The sequence below is a fragment of the Topomyia yanbarensis genome, chromosome 3 (assembly GCF_030247195.1).
Source record: "Topomyia yanbarensis strain Yona2022 chromosome 3, ASM3024719v1, whole genome shotgun sequence".
NCBI classification, from domain to species: domain Eukaryota; kingdom Metazoa; phylum Arthropoda; class Insecta; order Diptera; family Culicidae; genus Topomyia; species Topomyia yanbarensis.
Window position 1 is genome coordinate 357,968,653 of NC_080672.1, and position 23,271 is coordinate 357,991,923.

Here is a 23,271-nt window from a genome sequence, read left to right on the forward strand (position 1 = left end):
GTTGCCATAGTACGGTGTGTGTTGAAGTATTTACTAACCGGCATAATTTGTCATGTCGGGTGTGCGATTTACTGACGCGGGTTGGAAATTGGTGTTGATGCTGTAAATTAGTTTGAGAGGCGAATGATTGACTGATGAGCCCTGAATGTGTAAGGTTAGATGAATGTAAGGGTTAAGGTTGGCATTTTACTAGATTTCTTCAAATTTGTTTTCTTGCTTCGTAATTTATTCGCATTTAATTTTAGAACACTGAACGAACCGCTAGCGCACGTGACAGACGTCACCCTGTCCGAGAAAGACAACAAATATATTGTTTTTACATTTGACCACGCATGACATCGGGTTTGATCGCTCACTAGACCTGACAGACGTATTTAGACTCACAGATGTATGTAAACTATAGCATGAAAAAGTCCAGCCCAGATGTCAACCAAGCGCTCACACAACTCAAAAAGTGCATCTCCTTGTCTGAAATACGATATTTTTAGATTCGTTCCCTCTGACAACTGCACATGCATACATACATGAACGACAGCATACGGCATCATGGAACCATTCGTGTAACGATTGCGATCCGATCGCGAGTACACCGTCTATCCCACGTGACTCTTAGGAATTTCTTCCTCGTTTGGCGGTAGATCTTGTCAATTTCGAAAAGGTTAATTCCTTGTTTCATTCCATGATTTGTTTTCTTCGCGAAGCCAACTGCATTTAATGTGACACCACCGCCGAGTGGCAAATAAAAATTGCAAATTGCGACATAAATCTACATCAAAGTGCAACGACTTAATCGGCACACTAGACTCCACTGAGCGGCCTGGATCGATGACATTTCAGCCAAAGAACTCTCCTACGCGCCCCGGTTTGATTCGCCCGGCATTTTTTTTCTTCCCATGACAGTGTTGATGAACTTTTAATTATTCTGCGACTGTTTCACTGGTTGGCTGCACATATATGCATCTCACGCGATTCATCGCTCCCCGTCGGCCACCATTGGTGGTGATGCCCTGTTCCGTGTTTCTGTTCGAGGAAAATGCGCACGACCTATCCTCCTGTTTCCTCGTCTTCGAGGATCGACGATAGAAGAAACGATGCGACTCGGTTTGATGCGCATAAATTGAGCAAATCAGTTGCACGTTTCCATACTGAGTCGAGGCGAGGCCTAGATGAAAGAGATGCATTATTCTAGGGAAGCTCCAAGGTGGTAACGGCGTGAAGTAGCAGCATAATGCAGGAAATTCTTGTGTGTCTTCGATTCTTCGGAAATTTGATGGATTCTAGAATTCCAATTGAACTGCACTGCGTTTTCCAGTTTGTTCTGGACAAGAACATTCATTACATATGGTAACCGATAGAGCGAAGGGTCAATTCCGACGATCATTAATATTTATACAGGATTTTATTTTGATCAGCATCATTTCCTTCAGGGTTCGAGTTCGGTCTGTTCTCGAAATGTGCCACTAGGACTAGATGTGTTAAATTATTACGCTATTTTTTACCCGTTTTGTAGTAAGAAACGTAATTCATTTCGAATTTTAGACTTTTTCTCGTCAGAATCCGACAATAAATTAGCGCCAGGACTAAGCTAGCACCGGAATTACGATAGCTCCAATACACGGAAACACAATTTGTGTTTCTTAGCCAACACCTAGTCAAGTGTGAAATTCCATTGATTCTCATCAGCAACTTTTTTTTTCGAGCATCACCCTTGACTACACACTAAAAAAAATAAGGTTACAGTTGACGTAAACAACATCACATTATAATTTTCAGGCTGATCTTTGGATGTCAACAGTTTTTACGGCATTTAATTAGCAAGGGACTGGAAGGTGAAGTATATTTTTCAATATTTAGAGCCGTAGTACTCAAGGGAGAGCAAGGTGTTGAAGGGAGAAAGTTTAGAAAAGCGTGGAAGGATCATATATGCAAGCTTATAGCTCACCGGCGACTTAACCTTTTGTCTGCTACCGTAGGAATCAGGGTCTTTCGGCATTAGAAATGCGAATCACCTGAGTCTACGGCATGTCCGGACAAGCGTAAAGTAACTTGTTACTTCATGCTGTCGGAACCGACCAATTGCTAATTAAATGCCGTAAAAACTGTTGACAAATTGACTCAATAGGTCGTTAACAAAAATGGTTAACAAAAAAATGGTAAAAATATGATCTTTGGATGTTTTAAAAAAATCGACTTCCGCTCAGTTTTTAGTATTGAATAGTCTCTCGCGATCTCTGCGGACACGCTGAACTTCTTTTGTTTTGAACAGCTATGCATTCCTCGCGCGTATTTGCTATAACACACGCAGATATCAAACCATCGGCAACCTTTTTCAATAAACTGACAGCGATAAAAATGCAGTGTGAACTATGCACTCTAAATTACTTCTACCCAAATTTTCAAGAGAAAATACCCAATAGGTCATTTTCTACAGCGTTTTTTCCTGGATGCAATTTGATGTGGGACACCATTTAGTAGCGTTTTTCGAAACCGCTTTTTTCAAATTGGCGAACACGATAACTAAAAAACTAAGAGTTATCGTGTTCGCCGCGGCGCTCCTTGACGTGGAAATGGTTGGACGTCTACTCTTAGAACGCTCGTCTGTGTGGCTCTGTGTGACCGAAAATATTTTTTTCGTGCACAATGTATAAATGTCCACAATGTATAAATGTATAAATAAATCTGAACATTACAAAAAAAGATCCATTGTTACCTTGCATTCAGGATTGTAAACCAAAATAACCTTCGGTTTGAGCATTTTACACTAGACACCCCCTTAAATACCAATCGATTCAGAAAAGTCAAACGAATACAACTTTAAATTGGTACAACTTCATACTATTTAAAAATATGTATTATTGTAAAAACATTGTGAAAATGTAAAAAAACAGACAAAGTGTTTGCCTACGTTTTGTATATTGATGATGAATTTTCATGATTCAAAAACAAATCGATTCAGAAAATTGCAAATTTATATGTGTATTTTACTAGCTCACTATTGAATATTCTGTATATCAGCAAAAATAGGGAAAACATGCACAGTTCTCGCAAATTTGCGCAAGACTTTCCCTAACACAGACCTCATCTCGACACTCATAAGTGTCCTACACATTCCATCGCTTGATGTAAGAGGTTCTGACCGATTTTTTTCATTGCCATACCTACTCTACTCGCAGAATGAGTTAGATTAGAGACCATCCATAAACGACGTAGCATTATATGGGTGAGGGGGGGGGGGGAGTTTTGTATTTTGTTATGATGTGTGACGACAGGGGGTAGGGGGTCATGTCATGCTAGCCGTTTCACCTAACTCACATTGTTTTTTTTTACGTTGACAAAGAGGGGGGGGGGGGGGTTGGGTACCGTCGAGCTACGTAATTACCAAAGGGATATTTAGAGGTTTGTGACGAAATACTACGATGGGGGAGGGGGTGCTAAAAATCACTCAAAAAATGCAACGTCATTTATGGATGGTCACTTATCGCGGCTGCTGCTGGTAGGACATAAAATGCATAAAATGCATAAAATGCATAAAATGCATAAAATGCATAAAATGCATAAAATGCATAAAATGCATAAAATGCATAAAATGCATAAAATGCATAAAATGCATAAAATGCATAAAATGCATGAAATGCATAAAATGCATGAAATGCATGAAATGCATAAAATGCATAAAATGCATGAAATGCATAAAATGCATAAAATGCATAAAATGCATAAAATGCATAAAATGCATAAAATGCATAAAATGCATAAAATGCATAAAATGCATAAAATGCATGAAATGCATAAAATGCATAAAATGCATAAAATGCATAAAATGCATAAAATGCATAAAATGCATAAAATGCATAAAATGCATAAAATGCATAAAATGCATAAAATGCATAAAATGCATAAAATGCATAAAATGCATAAAATGCATAAAATGCATAAAATGCATAAAATGCATAAAATGCATAAAATGCATAAAATGCATAAAATGCATAAAATGCATAAAATGCATAAAATGCATAAAATGCATAAAATGCATAAAATGCATAAAATGCATAAAATGCATAAAATGCATAAAATGCATAAAATGCATAAAATGCATAAAATGCATAAAATGCATAAAATGCATAAAATGCATAAAATGCATAAAATGCATAAAATGCATAAAATGCATAAAATGCATAAAATGCATAAAATGCATAAAATGCATAAAATGCATAAAATGCATAAAATGCATAAAATGCATAAAATGCATAAAATGCATAAAATGCATAAAATGCATAAAATGCATAAAATGCATAAAATGCATAAAATGCATAAAATGCATAAAATGCATAAAATGCATAAAATGCATAAAATGCATAAAATGCATAAAATGCATAAAATGCATAAAATGCATAAAATGCATAAAATGCATAAAATGCATAAAATGCATAAAATGCATAAAATGCATAAAATGCATAAAATGCATAAAATGCATAAAATGCATAAAATGCATAAAATGCATAAAATGCATAAAATGCATAAAATGCATAAAATGCATAAAATGCATAAAATGCATAAAATGCATAAAATGCATAAAATGCATAAAATGCATAAAATGCATAAAATGCATAAAATGCATAAAATGCATAAAATGCATAAAATGCATAAAATGCATAAAATGCATAAAATGCATAAAATGCATAAAATGCATAAAATGCATAAAATGCATAAAATGCATAAAATGCATAAAATGCATAAAATGTATAAAATGCATAAAATGCATAAAATGCATAAAATGCATAAAATGCATAAAATGCATAAAATGCATAAAATGCATAAAATGCACAAAAAAAGGAAAAAATGCATAAAATGCATAAAATGCATAAAATGCATAAAATGCATAAAATGCATAAAATGCATAAAATGCATAAAATGCATAAAATGCATAAAATGCATAAAATGCATAAAATGCATAAAATGCATAAAATGCATAAAATGCATAAAATGCATAAAATGCATAAAATGCATAAAATGCATAAAATGCATAAAATGCATAAAATGCATAAAATGCATAAAATGCATAAAATGCATAAAATGCATAAAATGCATAAAATGCATAAAATGCATAAAATGCATAAAATGCATAAAATGCATAAAATGCATAAAATGCATAAAATGCATAAAATGTATAAAATGTATAAAATGCATAAAATGCATAAAATGCATAAAATGCATAAAATGCATAAAATGCATAAAATGCATAAAATGCATAAAATGCATAAAATGCATAAAATGCATAAAATGCATAAAATGCATAAAATGCATAAAATGCGTAAAATGCATAAAATGCGTGAAAATGAAAATTTTAAATGAATTAAAACTGAATGAATTAAACTAATTGAAAAATTTAATTAATTGAATGCATAAAATAAATTGAATAAATGAAGTAAATTAAATGTTTAACTGTATTAAACGGATAGAACGAAAATGCGAATAAAACTAATAAATTGATTAAAATGTATTGACGAACAACATCATGAAAAAATGATAAAACCAATTGTGTGACTATTTATATCGAATGAAGATAAGGAGTAAAATTAATAAAACCAGAGATATGATTAATAAGAACAAAATGAATGAAATTGATGAAACGAACAATTTAAAAAAATCACAAAAAAGGGAAAAAATAAATGAAGTGAATAATAACCAAATGCAATAAGTTCAATAAATAATATGATTAAAAGCGCAAAATAACAGAAATAATAAAACACATTAAACAAACAAAATAAATGAATGTCATTAGTTATAGTGATGAAATAATAAATTGAGCTGTGCGTAAAAAGAATAATTGAAATTCGTTAAATGAATAAAAATACTAAGTAATTTAAAACAATGAAAAAATGGAGTGAGTAGAATTAATATAATACAGGTGAACCCGGGTCCATTAAGGCCGTAGGGGTAATTCGGACTCCCTCGATTTTTCAGAAAATCTTCAGATTTTCTTACTTTCGTACATATTTGTGGAACCGCTATACTAAAGCATTAATTTTGACAGCTGTATCTAATTCTTTGGTTTTTTATGGAAAGGATATACAACGTGTTTCATGTTTTTGTCATCCTCAAAACAAAAATCATTATAATGGTGAAACCGTGATTAAAGCAACAAATAAAAGTGAAAAAGTATCAAATAAGTGTTTTGGGAAGCTTGAGGCTCCTATTTTATGGACCGATTTTTGTTTGGGTGAAAACACAGATATTTTCCGTGACTAACCAGATCAAGTTTTTTAACGCAATTAATATATTTTTTTATTTCTTAAGGAATTTCTCTTATAAATATATCATAGATAAAGGTAATTCCGTTGTTAACGATTTAAAGAAAAATGACGATCTGAGTTGCCCTGTAGAGCGGTCCGAATTACCCCTACATTGTAAAAGGATGGAAAAACGCAGAGTTTTGCAAATCGTCACCAAGCACTGCCATGGAGTGGTTCAAGTGAACTTCTGTGGTTCCAAAATGTAGTTGAGGTTTCAAACTAACAATTAGGACCGTTGACCGATACATTTTTTCACATCTATCCACCTAAAAGGGTGATTTGCTTAGGTGGGTCCGGATAGCCCCGGATTCCCTTACGAAATGAATGAAGCGACTAAAATGACTGAAACTAATACTATAATCAAATTTAATGAAATAATGGAGATAAATGATGAAAGAAATATAAAAACCAATGAAACTGAAAAAAAATAAATAAAAATAAATACTGACAGAAAGTGATAGATTTCTACAAATAATAGAATTAAAGCAGCGAATAAAATAAAAAAAACTAACACAATGCGTAACGTAAATAAGCGAATAGAAAAGAGCTTTTTAATAAAATTTTGTTATGAATAAAATAAAGTCAATGAATATGATTAGTTTGAGAGCCATCGGTTCGGAAAATTCTGAAATGCTGGTGAAATTCCTTTTATGTGCCGCCAGGTTTCCCAGCAGTAGAATAAATAAGTAACTAAATAAAGTTACAATAAGCTTTCCAGTGTTTTATTATATATGTTTCCCACTTTTCGTTTTCGCCCTTTTTGGCGGTGTTGGAGGGGACGTCACTTTAGGGTAATTTTTTGACATTTCAGCAATTTACTGCCGAAGCATGTTATCCCAAAGGACTTTCAAAGAAGTTATAACCAATCTACGCAATTCAATCCAATCTTGCTCGAATTTCGTCCAATTTGATACAGCTCGCAACTCTGTAGATCCTATGTTCGAATCTTTTAATCATTTTGGAAACAATAATTCATCTTGTGTTTGGCTTTGCTCCTGCCGCTATGCTGCTGTCAATAATTTGTTTTGATTTCATCGAACACTGAAACTGTCGAAAGGCGACGTTCGAGCAATTCCTTTTTTATGCAATTCCCTCGATCGTTCCAAATCATTATTATAACATGTTGTAATTACAAACCATGGAGGGTCATTCCTATCAGTGACGTCGTATTAGTTTTTTGATGTTCCATATTTATCGAGTATTTAATTATCCAAAAACTTGAACGTTCGACTTGTTCTACAAATAAAAGACGCTCTTTCGGTCACGGATTTCTAGCAAAAATATAAACTTTGCTTCCAAAACGTGTCTACTCTAGATGCGCAAAATCGTTATACCAGAACAGCTTAAGCTAAAACTTTGATTTTGTCTCCTCAAACACAAAACTATGCCATGCACATCAAAATAGATTGGAAATTGAAATATTTCAGGATAGCGGGAGTTTAAATATTGGTTTTTCAGCATTAGCTCCTTCAAGAAAACGTTGTTTTAGTAGTGATACAAACTTAAAAGTTTGTTGAATATGTTGTATTAAACAATTATAATTTTAAACATGGAAAAGTTAAAAAAAAAAAGATTTTGAAACTGAATTGCCAAAAAACAAACATTTCATTTTTAAAATTATGGCTGATAGTTATATATCTCCAGCAAAGTAATTTAAAACACAATATTCTACAAAGCAGCTGCTGCATTTTTTGCTCGAATACCCTACTAATTAAAACATTTTTCGTTAGAGAGTTACAAAATTCGAAGAAACGTGAGTTCCGAAACTTCATCTTTGGCCTCAAATGGATTTGGTACCACTGTGCAGCGGTTGCTCTTTCAGCGAGCTTTAGGCTAGATGCAATTCACTTTCCTGTAATAATTCAACGATATGCCATGCAACCAAACAGCTTAACGCTAATCTGCTCAAAGCTTAAAATGCAAGATGTCAAATCATCATCTCTAACAAGCTGACACAATATAGTACCGTAACCTTATGCACCTCTCATTCTGGGACTTTTCGCAAATTGTTCCCATTTTTCGCCCGACGCGGCGCTTTAAGCGGTATTATATTTTTGCATCACTGTCTCGCTTAAATCCTTCTATGGCGAAGTGGTGGTAGTTATTGCAGCCATCGCATCATCGCATCGGTACCCCGAAGGTACCGGAGAATATCAAGAACATTCGGTATTATACACAGGTCAAGGGTTTAATCCATTGCAGCCAGCGCCACGATTTGCCTCTTCCCCAGTCATACTGGCTTGACGGGTTGTTGTAAATATTATGATGGATCGGTGAAGTAAGTGGCGCTGGTGGCTTCAACCCAACTTGTTCTTGAGTTGTGAAACATGCCATCGGATTATATGGGCTGATTATAGGGTGATCTTTCCATAGACAGGTAGGGTTATTATTGGCGTGATAAATGAAGTTGTATAGCTTTATGAAGTGTCATATACATTATAAAGGCGGCTTACGGGGCTCGAATGAACGTTGATTGGTTGATCTGTTGTGGTTAAGAGCAATGGCAAATTCGGAAAATAATGAGCATGAAAGCAGTAAGCCCCGATCTTCGAGAGCAACTCCGAGAAAATCGTGTACGCGATATTTCTAGATTGAATTATTCTAATTTAAAATCAAAAAACGACTAGACACGACATTTGTGGAAACTTTTTGTCACAAAATACGAATTATGGAAGCTTTCTTCAATAAGCGAATATAGGATATTGTTTATTGCTTTGAAAGTTGGATTTTTGATGCACTTCCTTATCACACTTTTTTCACGGTTGCACATTATCTTTTTCGTTCAAATATATTATAAAAACTGCGAGGCTGGCAGCCATACTAACCTGCCAGATAGCCAAAATAAGTAATCTATTTTTGATTGTCAGGTCAAAAGAGTTGCACTTTTGATCACACTTTTGATTCGTTACACTTTCAAACTGTGCAGTTCGATTTGGTGTGAACTGTGCAATAAAGGCTAGATAATTAAGAATTGGAGCACATAATTTTAGTAATTTTGGCTCCCAGGTTGTCGAGAAGGAAAACGTTTTAAGACGCTTTTTTCACTATTGTATTATAATGTGGTTCAGAAATATTTATCATACAGGGGGAGAAATAAAAAAATGATTGTGCACAGTTATCTCCAAAATTCATCAGAATCAACTCGGAACAGGCACATGCGTCTCGGCAAATCTCAACAAACATGTCATTAGCGAATCAGCACGCCTCACTAGTGTAATAAACAGGATGAAAACTGATAAAAATCGGGATTGGATTGAAGATACTTTACATGATACCTGTTGATTAGCCGGTTTATGAGCGAAGAGGGGTAATCGTTTTGTTTAAGGTGTTAGTAGATTATGTGTTTTTGCTGATCTGCTGACTTATTGGTAGTGAGCTGAACGATTCGTATTATGAGGTTGGTGGCTACGTTGATTTTGATTGATGTTGGATGAAATGAACGGTTTTCAGAGCAATTGCAATATCTTTCTATTAAGGAAGGCCAAAATAATAATTTGCATGACGTCTAATCAACTAGCTAGTTCTGAGTGATGTCTCGGGTAGCCAAGCACAGAAGTTCTAGTTACTAATGAGGAGAATCTGAAACGCAAAACCTCCAACTCTTTCAAAATGGCGTCAACCATCAATTTTTATTATCTACTGGCAATTGAGTTTTGATTAAAATTTTTGCTGTTTCGTGGCTACCGGAAACAGCAATTTTGGTTAATAAAATGTTCCTAGTGATCAATTTCCGTCATCTCTTGATCACCCTTTCTCACATGACACCCTTATTGATTATAGCTTTTGCAGCTTCGTGGTACCCAGAAGTCGCTATCTTGGTTCTCAAAATGGGAGCCAATCATCAGCACATTTTAACAAATTATTCAACATGATGAATACCCTGTAGGTATTTATAATCTTGGCCGGAGTTGTCTTCTTAAGATAGCTCCGATAGCATAAGTCATTAAACTGACTTTACGCTTGTCCGGACATGCCGCAGACTCAGGTGATTCGCATTTAATGCCAAAAGATCCTGACTCCTGCGTTGCAGAAGACAAAGAGTTAAGTAGCCGGAGAACTCTAAGCTTGTTCATCCACGCTTTTCTAAACTTTCTTACTTCAAATCCTTGCTCTCCCTTGAGTACTATGGCTCTTAATATTTGAAAAATACTTCACCTTCCAGTCCCTTGCTAATTATATGTCGTTACACTATATAAAAACCTGTTTTAATCCACCAAGCGGTGCAATTGTGCCTTTCTCATTTCTCTAAACTATGGCACGGAGGTTTTTTGTGTTCAACATAATTGTGGAAATGTCCATTACATTCTTAGTACACTTTGCACTTACACAATGGCTTGCCAGCCACGAACTTGATGAGCTACGTGTCGACGGTGAAACACTTGAAACAAAAAAATATCGTACTTCATTAGCCTAATCAGCATTAGATCAATGTTATCTGCTTGCTAACTCATTTTGTCATGCGGGGGTGGGTATGTGAGGAGGGTGAAAGTCCCATGAACGAACGACTCCCCAACTTAGGTATGCTTTGTGATATAGTGGTGGTTTAAAGATGATGGGGTTGAAGGGGAGGGGTATGAGGGCTGGATGGGGTGGTAGTCTGAGGGGTGATTTAAGGAGATTTTTAAGGGAGGGGAGTGAACAGTAGAGGGGGGGGGGGGGTGTAACCCCTCATCTTAAACCATCAACTACGCCCCTGTTAAAATCCAGAAAACTTATTCGAGTCAAAAAAAAATTGGCCGGGCCGGGATTAGGTTGACGTTTTTCAGAGTGATTGCATAACTTTTATGAGAAAGGCAAAAATGTGCCAAAATCCAAAAAAGTGAATCGTCAAAATTTTTTTCGAGTTTGCATCAAATCTCGACGTTTCATGCACCTTGAAGACATTTTGCATCAAAAATAAAAATTCTATTTTTAATTTTTCCTATAGTTTATATGAGAAATTTCTGTGTGGCCGCACTCTTAATTCCGGAACCAGAATTCCGATCGATCCAAAATTCAATAGTAGCCGATGGGAAGGTTGCACCTTTCATTTGAGATTAAGTTTGGGCAAATCGGTCCGGCCATCTCTGAGAAAAATGAGTGACATTATTTGACACATACGCACATACATACACACGCATACACACACAGAAGTAATGCCGAAAGGTAGTTTCCCCAGAAGTAATGCCGAAAGGTAGTTCCTGGGGATAGATGGCGGAGCCCAATGGAGATTAGTCGGTATGGCCCCCTGGTTGAGCCCGACACGCCCCCGGTACACCCCGTGTGGTAGTTTGGACAACAACCAATAGTACGTGTACTGGGTTAGGACGTAATCGTCTTCTCCATTGTAAAAAAAACCATACACACACATACAGACTTTTTCCGATCTCGACGAACTGAGTCGAATGGGATATGACACTCGGCCCTCCGGGCCGGGATTGGGTTGACGTTTTTCAGAGTGATTGCATCACCTTTCTATATGAGAAAGGCAAAAACATCAAAAAAATAAGTTTAGCAAACCATAACCCCTTAAAGTTAGCCCAAAAAACAGACATACTCCCTGAAGACGAAGAGATAGCGAGTTGGTCTATTCCACAAAAAGGTGTGTTTTGAAAGCATCTACAACTTTCTATAACATCGAGAAACTGTAAAAAATCAATCCATTGTAGAACAGTGATTAAATCCTTGACCTCGTTCGATGAATTACTCATCGAAGGATACAATCGCTGAAAGGAGGGGCCATTTCGAAGTGAACTGCATCAAGAATGTTTTTACTGCGGGAAGAAAGCTTACCACGATGCTTTTAAGGGAGTCAGAAATATTTAAAGCTGTAAGAATACGGTCCACAATGTCAGAGAAATTTATTAAGGCAGCGCTGTTTTCTTTCTCTGGCTAAGATATGGGAACACTTGGGGTTTTTGATGTTCCTCGAAGTGCTGGGAACTCCTTTTCTGAGTTCGAGCTCAAGCGACTTGCTTCGGTTTTGCACCAGTACTTCCTTGAGTAGTTATTTTAGGGGGGCCATGAAGACACCTTCTGGCCTTTACGACGAAGCTTGGAAGAGGAAATGTTCCTCCTTTTCTATTGCTTCTAGGCACAGCAAAAGATGTTCCGCCTTCGTCAGTAGACAAGTTGGTATAGATGTTCGTAGAGACAGGCAGCATTTCTGCAAAAGATCGCTTAGAGCGTCCCCGAAGGGAACGCTTCAGATTCTCCTCGCGCTGTTTGTACGCGGGGCATGAAGGGAGATCGTGTGGGTTGCCCCCACAGTAAAGACACTTTTCGACATCTCTTCCACAGGAATCATCCGCATGATTCCCACCGCTTTTCCCACAACGGGCTTTATTGCTACAATGGGAGGCTGTGTGTACCAATTGTTTGCAATACAGTTCATGACCCGCATTACAAAGAGGCGAACAGGTAGACGAACCTTGTGAAAGAGGAGATAATTTGGTAGAGCAGAACCGGCGAGGGTCACCCGATAAGAGTCTGAGTTGACGTATATTTTCTTCCCGTCAGCTGCGACCAGGAGGGTGTCACTCCTGTCATCCGCTATTGAGATATACAGACTTTGACAGTAGTCAACATATGTGGGCCTAGCCGGCTCTAGGCCCATGTCGCCCGTGCAATAGCATTGGGTTGTTTTGATTACAACAAAGGCAGATGTTGGCTAGGACAAAATGGCTGCCTAGCAGGGGCCTGGCTGCGACTGATGCTGAATGCAAACGTTTGCACTGCAGTATCTTCACTGGCTTAAGCATGGGGTCTTTGAAATAGCCAGTCCTATTTTTAGCAGGTCTTCGCAATTCAGACTCGAATCGGAAACGACCCCACTGACTTCAACCCTGTTACCTGGAATATACCTACACCCTGTATTCCTTCGTAAAGGGCCCGTAGTCAGTAATATCATTTGCCTGATTTAAACTGTTAACAACCACCCGAAGCAAGTCGAATTTTCGATATTTCTGTCACGGCCGAATTTCGATCCGTAAGAACTCTAGAAATCTGCAACAGATTTAAACACTTTTTGTCTTGGTCCGGAAGAAGATCACGAAGGGCCCGGTGGCCGAGCTAGGATATCTAGAGAAAATTTTCAATAAGACGTAAGTAACATTGAGAGCCTCTCTTTGTTTGCTTTCCCTTTCGTTTATTACAATGTCATTACAACACTTTGCTCTAATTTTCCAGTACATATCGAAAGCAGACGGTTTTTACTAGAATATTATGCCAAGAGTAGAGTAGTAAATGTTGAAATGGCCGAGTAATGAACAGAAGAGAAAGACCCCAAAGAGAATCTCTCATTGTTACTTACGTCCTATTCTAAATTTTCTCTAGATATATTTTTAGCCGGGGAGCTTTGTTTCGACGTCCATCTCACCTTGAGATGAACCGCCGTCAGGGGAAGTCATTTTTGCACGGGCCTATTGTCCAGTGCACGTTAGTAAGAGAACCAAGAAGGGGAAACGTAAACTAATACTTAACTTGTGTAGGTAACGGTATCCAGACGGCTTACTAGAAGAACACTGCTTCACTGTTCACTGACCGGCTAACGGTACTCAGAAACAGAAACACAAAAGAAGGGAAAAATACGGAAACCTCGACTAGGCGAAGAGTGCGCGAAATAACCTTGAATGCGGATTAGCACTATTCTTTGTCGTTATAGAGTGTACGGACTGGCAATAAAAGACTTCTATCTCGACTGAGCGCTCGATAATGAATGAAATTTTATTTGTATGTATTAACCTTAAGGCGTGTCCGTCTTAGGCGCCATTGCCATACTGGCGGTATGCTTACACTGAAAGACACGCTGTGTCACTTTCAATGTATATTTTCGTTGAAAATAGTGTTAGTGTCCGCAAAGTGTTAACCAATAATATGTTTTCTAATCCAGGGAGAGTTTCAAAACTTTTATTTATTGTTTACTGATTGCGTATTCTTAAACAGCACATTTTTCGGACGCCATTGCATTTTACAAAGACCATTTGATGTTAGAGATACACACACACTTAACAACAAAACGAAATAGCCTCTGTAAGTCTAACACACAGTAAACTCTCCCTAACGCAAAATGAAACAAAAACCGAAAATCATATAAAAATGAAATTAATTTTAGATTCCTTGAAAAAGGTGGAACAAACCACCGAAACGTCGGAGTTGAAGCGATACATCGTTTTTGTTGGTACCATAGACTGCATAGCAGAAAAAACCCCATTCATATGTTCCTAATAAGATTATGTATATTATAAAAAAATTGAAAATTTTTAATAGATGTGGCGGAAGGTTATCGAAAAGTTTCGTGAAAAAGAAAATTCCAGTAATGATAATGATTTTCCCAAACGAGTTTCGAGAGTATTTTATTTGTTCTTTGGCGTTAGGATTAGCGATAACAATTCAGATCAAAGATACTACTGGGAAGTCATTTTTAGATAAAGTCGATATCGAAGTAAAGTTTGAACTATGCACGCATCTACTTCAGAAGTAGTGAGATATCAATAGCTGAAATTTCAGTGCTTAGTTCTCAGCCGCGTTGGGAATTTGAGTAAACGCTATTGAGTATGAACTTCAAATCCATTCGAAAATTTGCTTTTCGATTTTTTTGACTCAGCACAACATTTATAACCCCTTTAGGAAAATTCAGTTTTCCCTATACAATGCATTCATTGCAAAATTTATATATGTTATTAACGGAGCATTAGCAATAATTGATTTGTATTCCTATTTTATGGGCCAATTTTCCATTAAATTGGTTTAACCTTTGAGATTTCTTGCAAGGATATTGTCCTATGCTAATTTGAACGATTCTCTGAGTCCTGCCACTATCCCATGTAGTATGTGTTATCAAAAACATCACGAAGAATCAAGTTCTAAATGTTCTCAGTCGATATAATACCCGAAGAATGCAGTAAGAGTTATAAGAAATGTATCATAACACTGTTAGGTGGATTAAAAGCGTTTTTATTTAGGGCATTCTACAAGATTTGTAACTTAATTTTGCTCCATATTTCATGTTTGAATAAGATTTCAAATACTCTACAAATGGCTTCTGGTGGCTGAATCAGACGTAACTCTTTATCTCCCGTTCCGTTATCGGTAACGTTTATCTTTCCTTATGATTCTGCCCACAATATTTGGTGAAAAATTACATAATTCAAATAAAGAGATAAATTTGCCTTCTACTCACCGTCAGACACGGTAGGCATCGTAGAACCGCCAAAGTTCGAAGAACGCTAACAACTATTTGCACATGATTCATTTTCCGTGATGTTCTCCGGCCTGGCTTGTTCCGAAACTAGCTGCTCTCGTTCGAACACATTTGGTTTGCGTTTGCTGGATCTTCACTCGATGATGCTGCAATCTGAAAGAATTCGTAAAATCAAGCAATTAGTCCCAATTTGTTCCGCCATCGAAAGGAATTCACTAATAGTTTGCAATTAACCACGGAAACGAACTGTGCCTAACACTCTCACATCCACATCAGCGCTAAGAAGCTGCTTCCAGAAACGAGATCTTTAATCGGTTGGTTACACAAACGCAACATACCGTAGCCATTTCAGAGCGCCCGAGAGCTCGTGTCTCATCGTCAGCTGATGACACCCGGTACGGAACATGTGTTATAAATCTGCTGGGGTGTTGGATGAACGTCGCTTTGATCCCACACACCCTTTGGCTTTGGGTTGGAATAAGATTTGTTTGAGATTTTCTTCGCAACAAGAAATCATAACTTTATGATCGTGTCATAGCTCACCAATGGAACTAGTAAATCCATTGAAATCTTAAATAAGTTAATCCAAAAACTATTTGTTCTAATATTCACAAAATACCCATAATCACACAACATTACCAATCTACCTGGCGAAAACAATGTCGCAAACAGGAAAACAAAGCGAAACGACATCACCGAACTATTCGGTAGCCAATGTTTGTTTAACCTGAAAAAATGACAAAACAACAACCCAAACAAGACAAGATTAAAACAGACTGCTGCTGCCTCTGGAGGGGGAGCCACAAAACCCGGAGCATAAATAAACACGACTTGAGTGCGACTGTTTTGATTTAAAGGCCCTTCCGCCGCGACGCCACTGCTGCCGCGGTCGCCGACCGCCGGTCTACGCGTAACTGCAACATGTGTTTTTATGTTCTTGCTTAGCTCTTTTTTTGGTTTTCCATCTCACTTCCTCCGACACTGTCTCGCGCTCGAGGTACTCATGCTGTCATTATTTTCGGGGGACGACCATAAGTGTGCGTGGTTTTATGACGAGTACTCCAAAGTCTGCTGGTGTGATTTATTGCGGTTGATGGGTTGTCTCTTGATCTGTTCTATTTTTCCTGAGGTTTAATTATAGGTTTTTCTTTTTTACGGGAGCACTGAATTGGAACGGGGCTTTGCACCCGCGCAAAATTTGTTCGAAGAAGCTAGATGGCGTAAATATAGCAAGCCCGAATGCCAGTACTAATTGTTTTCTACATACCAATTGAAACCTAATTGTCCGTTATAGATACTTATCTGGAAAGAGTAACGGACTACAAACGAATCAATCTTCGCGAAGGTCAACCTTGTCATCTGGTCGATGCCGATGGCGATGACTTCCAACACCTGATATCGATCTCTTCGTTGGCGTTGAGTTGCAACACGCGGCCAACATGACAGTCGCTGCTGCTAATTACTACTTACATTACAAACGACTTTCAGTGGCAACCACACAGTCTGCAACAAAGCTGCAGGGAGTCTACTTGTTAACATGTAGTTAATGTATTGCATGATTAGTACATAGCGGCAAGCTACTAGGTACTCCACTAACTGAAACTTGTGCTGAGATAAGTGGATACAGCAGCCTATGTTCGGAAACATTAAACCGCACAAGCTATCACGACCGTCATCGTTGATTTTCAATTGAAACTCTGATGGGCACGGTGTGGCTTCATAGGCTGGTGCGGCATGTGACTCGGCTGTGCTCTCGGATATGTGCGTCGTCGGGTTGGAAGATGATTACTTAATGGGTTCCGCTGAAAAGCAGGGCAACTAAATGTCAAACCTGCGGTTAAAAAGCAACTTTGTTCCTTAGTAGAATGGAGGGTACGTGTTCAATGAAATCTGGTTTATCATGTTGAAAAGAATCGAACGACTTGTGCTAATAATCTGGAATTAATCTAAAATCAATCTCTTATTCCATAAGCAGAAATTCTTCATATGAAGAAAGAGATTCCTTTAAATTTTGTTTGTTTTGTTTACTGTTCGGATTGTTACTCTGCAGCAGTTTGGTTCGTAATTCAGATGAAATAATAAAAGGGTTGTCTCAAGGCCGTTCGGGGATCCTGGACACAATTAAACTAAGGGACCCCTATAAATGAACATATACCTGTAAACAGATACACTATTCCATTCGACACCGTGTCATAACGTCCGAGGTTATAACGTCCGAAGGGAGGTGCGTCATAACGTCCGGGACATTATGACGCACCAGGCTGCGTTGTAACATCCGAAAACGGATGTGTGTCATATTGTCCAAAACATTATGACGCATTTATTTGCGGATGCTATGATGCACATTCGATTTCAGATCTTATGGCACAGCCCATATCCTGGACACTGTGATGCACCTATAGTTTCAGGTATTGCAACGCATAAGAGCTGCGTCATGACGTCCCCGGTCATATCGTCACAAAATAATGTGCGCCATAATGTCCGGGCACTGTGACGCACATGGGTGCGTCATAAGGTTGGAAAATAAATGAACGTCTTAAAGTCCTCAATCATCCTAGTGTTACTATGTTCCGTCATAATGTCCGGAATCTTATGACGAACACTGATATTGGGATGTTATGACGCAGAGGAAGTCTAAAGTCCGGAATAATATGACCCACTAATTGTTTTGGATGTTTTGACGCACAGATACTGCGTCATAGCGTCCCAAGTCATAAAGTCCCAAAGAAGAGCACGTCATAATGTCTGGGACAATATGACGCACCAGACTTTGTCATGATATCCGAAAGTGGACGTGCGTCATAATTTCCCGGACTTTGTGACGCACCACTCTCGGACGTTATGACCTTGGACGTTATGACATGGTAACATTCCATTCAATGAAAATTATTAAGTTACACATCACAGAATTTCATCATATCGTGTTTTAATACTAGGTTTCTAAACGCGCCGGGTAAAATCAATACCGACACGAAAAACTCGTCGCGTGATGGAAAAAATAAACGTTACCGGTTTATTAAAATATATGTAATGCTCCTCATAGTCAGCTATCCGAAGTTCAAGATAGTTATTTGGTCAATCGCATTAACACGCATTAATACGAAAAATGATTAATTTCCCAAATTCTCGGCAGCCGGCTGCCCAGAGCAATTATTACATGATAACGCTATTCGCACATTTACTAACAACTATCCCTTCCTGTGATACATGTGGAGATGCAGAGGATTCCTCGGTCTCTAGCAGCGACATGTATCGGACTAACATTCCTCCTTTCCCAGAAGATCTGCATTCGGACGTGGCCGTCGGTATTGATCAGCATGCAGGGATCAATATAGATTGCACAATGTGGCTCATCATGTTATTCCCAAGCATGTTATTCCCATGAACATTTTGCAATCTCAATTGGTTCTGGTCAATAACGGAGCAGCAACCGCGGGCGATCTTTTATACTTATGCTTAAGCATAATAACAATGTGTCGCTGTCGTACTGTCTTACGACAAACGCCATTTTGAGGTAAATTGTGTTAGATATGCCACGTCTAAATAATCTCTACAAAGTGGTGTTTTCAGTCTTTGATATTCTGCTTGGTTGCTGAGATATGTCGAGAAACACGCTAAGAAATCGCGAGTAAGAACTAAGAAATAAGAACGCCTTTAGCCTGGTAACCACCTAGCAAAGCGGTACGAAAAGTTAAAGTGGTAGGTAAACTTTTAAGTTAGAGATAGAATAGAAGTTGATTAAGTTTTGTAAAATTTGATGCAAACTCCTAGAAATTGAGTGACGAAGGAAGGAGTAAGTGAATACGAAGACAACCAGATAATGACACTTCCAGGCAGAACCTCCCGAACATAATCGATCGTACCCACTGTAAAAAACCTGTTTTAATCCACCTAGCGGTGCAATTGTGCTTTTCTCATTTCTCCAAACTATGGCACGGAGGCTGTTTATGTTCAACATAATTGTGGAAATGTCCATTACATTCTTAGTACACTTTGCACTTATACACAATGGCATGCCAGCCACGAACTTGATGAGCTACGTGTCGACGGTGAAACACTTGAAACAAAAAAATATCATACTCCATTAGCCTAATCAGCATTAGATCAATGTTATCTGCTTGCTAACTCATTTTGTCATGCGGGGCTGGGTATGTGAAGAGGGCGAAAGTCCCATGAACGAACGACTCCCCAGCTTAAATTGGTATGCTTTGTGATATAGTGGTGGTTTAAAGATGATGGGGTTGAAGGGAAGGGGTATGAGGGCTGGATGGGGTGGTGGTCTGAGGGGTGATTTAAGAAGATTTTTAAGGGAGGGGAGTGAACAGTAGAGGGGGGGGGGGTGTAACCCCTCTCCGTAAACCATCAACTACGCCCCTGTAACCTTTCTATATGAGAAAGGCAAAAATGTTGGCACAAAAGTGAATCGTCGTCAAATTTTTTTCGAGTTTGCATCAAATCTCGACGTTTCATGCACCTTGAACACATTTAGCATCAAAAATAAAAATTCTATTTTTAATTTTTCCTATAGTTTATATGAGAAATTTCTGTGTGGCCGCACTCTGAAACCCGTAATTCCGGAACCAGAATTCCGATCGATCCAAAATTCAATAGCAGCCGATGGGAAGGTTGCACCTTTCATTTGAGACTAAGTTTGGGCAAATCGGTCCAGCCATCTCTGAGAAAAATGAGTGACATTATTTGACACATACGCACATACATACACACACATACACACAGATACACACATACATACACACATACACATACAGGCTTTTTCCGATCTCGACGAACTGAGTCGAATGGGATATGACACTCGGCCCTCCGGGCCGGGATTAGGTTGACGTTTTTCAGAGTGATTGCATAACCTTTCTATATGAGAAAGGCAAAAATGATGTCCAACCCAACTGTACCCATAGGACCCCTTCGGTTTTACTCTAGGAAACCTCCAGAGTGTGTTGGACCGCCGGAGTTTCCCGACCCGCCAACCATCATAAAAGCGAGATATAGTTGCGATCACCATCGCAGTCAACGCCGACGCCATTACCATCGGCGTTTTTTGGTGCTACCTGGATTCGTTACCACATCCAGGGTAGCGCAACAGGGTTACCGAGGTCCTTCTGCAGGCAACGAGACTTCGTTTATTACTAACCTAGACCCCGTGGCCGCCCGCGAGTTACGAGCAAACAAAATGTAACTGGCGGGGTCGTGACTCCCAGCACTTATAAGACCCCCCCTCTACACTTCTCAGGAAAGGCTTGCACTGTTCCACCCACTTCCTTAAGCTACTACTACTGATGCTTCGTCGTCGTGTTGTAACGAATCCAGGTAACTCGCAAAATGCAACAAATTTTCCAAAACCTAATTAACTTCTATTCTATCTCTAACTTAAAACTTTACCTCCCACTTAAACTTTTCGTATCGCTTTGCTAGGTGGTTACCAGGCTAATGGCGTTCTTAGTCCTGGTCGTTCACCGCGAACCTCGACCGTTGACCTCTCAGTCGTCCACATATTCCGCCCCATTCTGCCCCTATAGGTGTGTGGTTATTGCCACCCTCCATGGCCACCTACTTCCTTCGATATGGGCTACCAGTGGTGGGTGATGGAAACTATTGCATGTTATGGATGGCTGCGTGCTACGTGGGTGTTCCCGATCAGAATGAAATAACAAGATTATAACAGAATACAATTTTTGTTACTTATTGTGTTATAAATTAGGTCTCGTTAGTAGTCAAAATAACAGAAATTTATAACAAGTCAATATCAATTCTTCAAAAGGGCTAATGAGATTTTTGTAAACAAACTTATTTCGCTTATTATTCCGCTGTCGAGTTGAATTTCATGAAAGATACACATGCATCAACATCTTTACCCTTGGTAGAATCAATTTCAAAGGTCTTCTGCGTTGAAATCATAACATATTGAGAGAAATCAGCAAAACAAAAGTTTGTTTACAAATCTTATTAGCCCTATTCAAATGTTGATATGGAAGTAACAATGCGAAATATAGTTTTGAAATATTTCTGTTATGTGTTTCTGATCGGGTTGGGTGGGCTGCTTACCATAATATCTTACATTTAGTTTTTTGACACTAATTACACATATATACACAAACTACGAAATGCGAAAATCTCAATAGTCTTGGATGAAACTAAATCGCTGGTTACAAATGGTGGGTAATATCTGATTCCCATGGAAGTGACCATCTGTCGATAGTGATTTCAATCACCGCTGGCTCTAGACCATCGGAACTAAACAATGTCTCGCACGACCTCAAACGGACCATTTTTAAAATACTTAACGCGAAAATTGCCCAAAATTGACTCCCCCTTCCCCCATGTAACAAATTGTGACAACTTTCTCTATCCTCTCCATCCCCTATTACGTAACAAATTCTTCGAAATATTTTTTTAATTCAGTAAAAACATGTTAAAAACGATCTAGCTTACTCCCCCTCCCCCATATGTCACAACATGTAACACTTTGTCGTACCTCACCTTCAAGTTGGCGAGATTTTCATGACAAAACCGAACGCCTTCATATCAAATTGATGATTTTTCATTCACCAACCAAAACCGTCATCTACTCTCTAGTGCGAAGCATGTCAGTTCAAACAAACGTGTCGCAAATTAGCAGCTCTGATCCGCACTTGTTACGATGGAAGAACTTACTCCGGAGGGAGAAAATAAATACCTCATTGACTAGATCCTCGACGCCGAAATTCAAGCGGTCGGATAATACGCAAACGATTTTCCATCCTTTGGTGAGACAAAGAGCTCACAGAAGTGTATTCGAGGTAAAATCTCTCGCATATAAGCGTTCTAGAAAAGCGGATAAGTCGGCGATTATGATAAATACCTTACGTTTGAGAAAATATTGAAAATGCAAATCAAAGCGAAAAAGCGGAGTTACTGGCGCCAGCTTGTCAACAGTCTTATGGAAGAAATATCGATGAAAACTCTCTGGAAAACACGACTTGCAAGGGTAGCCGAAGAAACTATACCAACTAAAGAGGGGAATATTCAAACCGCTGGATACTCGATTTCGCAAAGGTCTGCCCAGACCTTGCTCAGGAACATAAAATCTACGATGTCGCGAGAGGGGGAGGGCATTTTAGCAAATGAAACATCGTTTTCGATGGCGGAGGTCTCACCTCTTGTCATGCAACAATAACGCTCCGGGGCCAGACAGAATTAAAGTGAACTTGTTGATAAATCAGCCTTACTCAGCGAAAAGATGCTTGCTGCATTTATTTTTCAAAATTTGTGAGAATAAAATTGTGCCTCATGATAGGAGCCAATTAATTGTCATCGCAATTCTAAAACTAGGAGAATCTGCTTCCGATCACAACTCTTATCAACCAATTGCAATGATATCCTGTATCCGGAAGTTGTTCGAAAAATGATCTTATTCCGCATCGTCAATGGTCAATGGCAAAATGGCTTGCTGTCAGATATACAATTTAGCTTCCACAAAGGCAAAGGTACGATAGATTATCTAGCGCTGCTTTCAACCGAAATTCGAATGGCCTGAACGACCAAAAAGTTAATGGCATCAGCCTTCTTATACTCAATTTCTAAAGACGATCTATCAGAGAAACTGCGACAGTATAGACTTTTACCAATTTTAACTAACATATTGCTTCATTTGTAGTATACGCTTTTCAGTGGCGTAGCCAGAAATTTGGTTTGGAGGGGGTTTTGAAGAAAATCGCAAATTTTTTGAAAAAATTCTAAAATTTAATATGAGTTTGATAAATTATTGAAAACTCAAAAACAAGAAGGATCAACATGGAACAG

The 23,271-nt window shown here is 38.3% G+C and overlaps 1 protein-coding gene across 1 annotated transcript in view; it reads right to left on the bottom strand.

Annotated features, from left to right (window-relative positions):
* Nucleotides 1–23,271, bottom strand: part of LOC131693505 (uncharacterized) — a 258,655-nt gene that overhangs the window by 134,234 nt on the left and 101,150 nt on the right. Inside the window, exon 2 of the mRNA XM_058981372.1 lies at nucleotides 15,454–15,627. Within this exon, the coding sequence (XP_058837355.1) occupies nucleotides 15,454–15,525 (72 nt within the window). The 5' untranslated portion in view covers nucleotides 15,526–15,627. The remainder of the gene's footprint in view (nucleotides 1–15,453; nucleotides 15,628–23,271) is intronic.